The sequence below is a fragment of the Dendroctonus ponderosae genome, unplaced genomic scaffold, assembly GCF_020466585.1.
Source record: "Dendroctonus ponderosae isolate FM_Combo_2020 unplaced genomic scaffold, Dpon_F_20191213v2 Dpon_F_20191213_1, whole genome shotgun sequence".
Taxonomy (NCBI): domain Eukaryota; kingdom Metazoa; phylum Arthropoda; class Insecta; order Coleoptera; family Curculionidae; genus Dendroctonus; species Dendroctonus ponderosae.
In genome coordinates this window covers 54,584,392-54,586,421 of record NW_026017110.1, presented here as the reverse complement: position 1 = coordinate 54,586,421, position 2,030 = coordinate 54,584,392, and the positions used below count along the sequence as shown (strand labels likewise).

Below are 2,030 nucleotides of genomic sequence, written 5' to 3'. Positions count from 1 at the left end.
GAATGATGTAAAAACGAGAGTTCTTGCTCATTTTGCTTCCGAGAAACATGCAAAACGGGACGGAAAACATGAAATTTTGCAATAATCTTGCGCCATCCTTGCACAACGACGATCATTTTTCTAATTTCATAAACAACAGAAGACTTTAAAGCTGGATCCGCCCCTGCACCCATCTTAGATAGTTGAGCCAAAAACGATTATGTCGACCGTAAAATGAACGTAACGCACGTTGAGTAGGTAAACTTAACAGCGATTTTCGAAATAAATTGCCGAATTTTGGAGCCACGAAAATCGAAAATCCGAAAGCCATTATTGAGACGCCGTTATATCCAGAAAAACTCACTGTTTGAAGTGCTTTTGTATGGTCTAGTGGAATCGAAATGGTCGAAAATTGGACTTCTTTCGTGGATTGCTCTTCATGCGAGACAATCGCGGCACCGAAATCATATTTAAAAGTTATAATGGCATACAATTGTATTTTCAATAAATCCAGTATCATGACCTAACATGAATTACCATACCTCTAAAAAAACACCCCTTACTACTTACGTTACGTTTAGTATGATAATCAAAGTAACGAATAGTGTAAATAATTACGTACTAATGATTAGAAGCAAATACTGCAAAACTAATATCCACACAATCAACATCTCTAGTGTGATACTTTTTAGGAAAATTAACTTGGTTGTTACTTATAAGTATTATAGTTATTATAATGACTATAATAAAGAAATTAATCTTAGTTGATAAAATAATTGTAACTTGTAACGTAACCCCCGTGGCATAACGTTTAACCTGTGTTCAAATTGAGTAAAAAAGAAGTTTTTGTAAAGCTTTTTTAAATTTACGCATGAAAACGTTTAATAACGTAAAACGAATTTAGTTAAAATATAATTTTCTTAGAATGGGAGATTTCTTATATATATGTTATATACCCTTTTAAAACACAAGATATCTGGTCACTACTCCAAAAGCCATATTCGGATTTTTTTTCATTTAATTTAAAGTGTTGTTTACTTCAAAATGTTATACGTCCTTCAATGACCTCTATACTAAAAGTTTCTTACCGGCGACGGATCTCTGCCTCATAAGGTTGTAAATATGGATCCCTCTCTAAAAGGGCCTTGATATCTGGAACCTCCACATCCATAGGATCCAACTTCGAATTTTTGCCTCCCATTCTGGATGCTATAAAGACTGAAACACGTTAATGAGTTAGTCACAAGTTGCTGTCTCAAATTCGTATGGATGATTGGGTCTGATATGCAAATTTGTTAAGATAATATGTGTCAGAGGGTCAAATGATAAGTAATACCCCTTTACTGGTACTAACCAAATGCAATATATTTTTTTTCCTTTGCGCAGCCAACTCAATAAAAATATTTTGAAAAATTTGAATTTTAGGGTTAAAATAAATTATAAATAAACGTCAAGGTCGAATAGACATATAATAAGTATTCTCTGTCGTCATCGAAAGCTTGGCGACAGCGCATTGTTCTGTATAATTTTTTTACTTAGTGTTAATTTGATTTTATTATTAATTTTACTTACTTAGTGTTTTTACTAGTGTTATAGAGGCGTATCATAAAACTAAAAAATAAAACAAAATATTTTACTTACACCGCACCGCACATATATTTTTATGGTTTTGATATAAAATTTAAATTTTTTCTATTTTTGCCTTAAAAATTCTAATTTTTTAACATATATAACAACAATATAAATATCCAAATATGTATTTAATTAACTGATTTACTGTTTTTAACAGGATAAAAACTTGACTTTATAGCTCGATGGTTGTCTAAGCATCCAACGAGATCATATAACATCTGTCTATCGAATTCAAAAATTATTTTTTTGTGTCGAGTTTGTTTAAATTTTTAGTGATTTAGTGAAAAATGTTGTATAATTATGAAGCCGGTTGTGATATAAAACTGCGAAGTGATCTGGAAACATTTACAATTAACTATGATAATAGAACTTTGAAATTCGGTTGTAGTAAGGTCAGCATCGTACTTGCGCCTATACTT

The 2,030-nt window shown here is 31.4% G+C and overlaps 1 protein-coding gene across 1 annotated transcript in view; it reads right to left on the bottom strand.

Moving 5' to 3' along the window:
* The window catches only part of LOC109533861 (1,4-alpha-glucan-branching enzyme), a 5,858-nt gene extending 4,490 nt beyond the window's left edge, over nt 1–1,368 (bottom strand). The window contains exons 1-2 of the mRNA XM_019899367.2: nt 1,334–1,368; nt 1,068–1,197 (exon numbers count right to left, since the gene is read on the bottom strand). Of these exons, the coding sequence (XP_019754926.1) occupies nt 1,068–1,180 (113 nt within the window). The 5' untranslated portion in view covers nt 1,181–1,197; nt 1,334–1,368. The remainder of the gene's footprint in view (nt 1–1,067; nt 1,198–1,333) is intronic.
* Nucleotides 1,369–2,030: the final 662 nt, after the last annotated feature.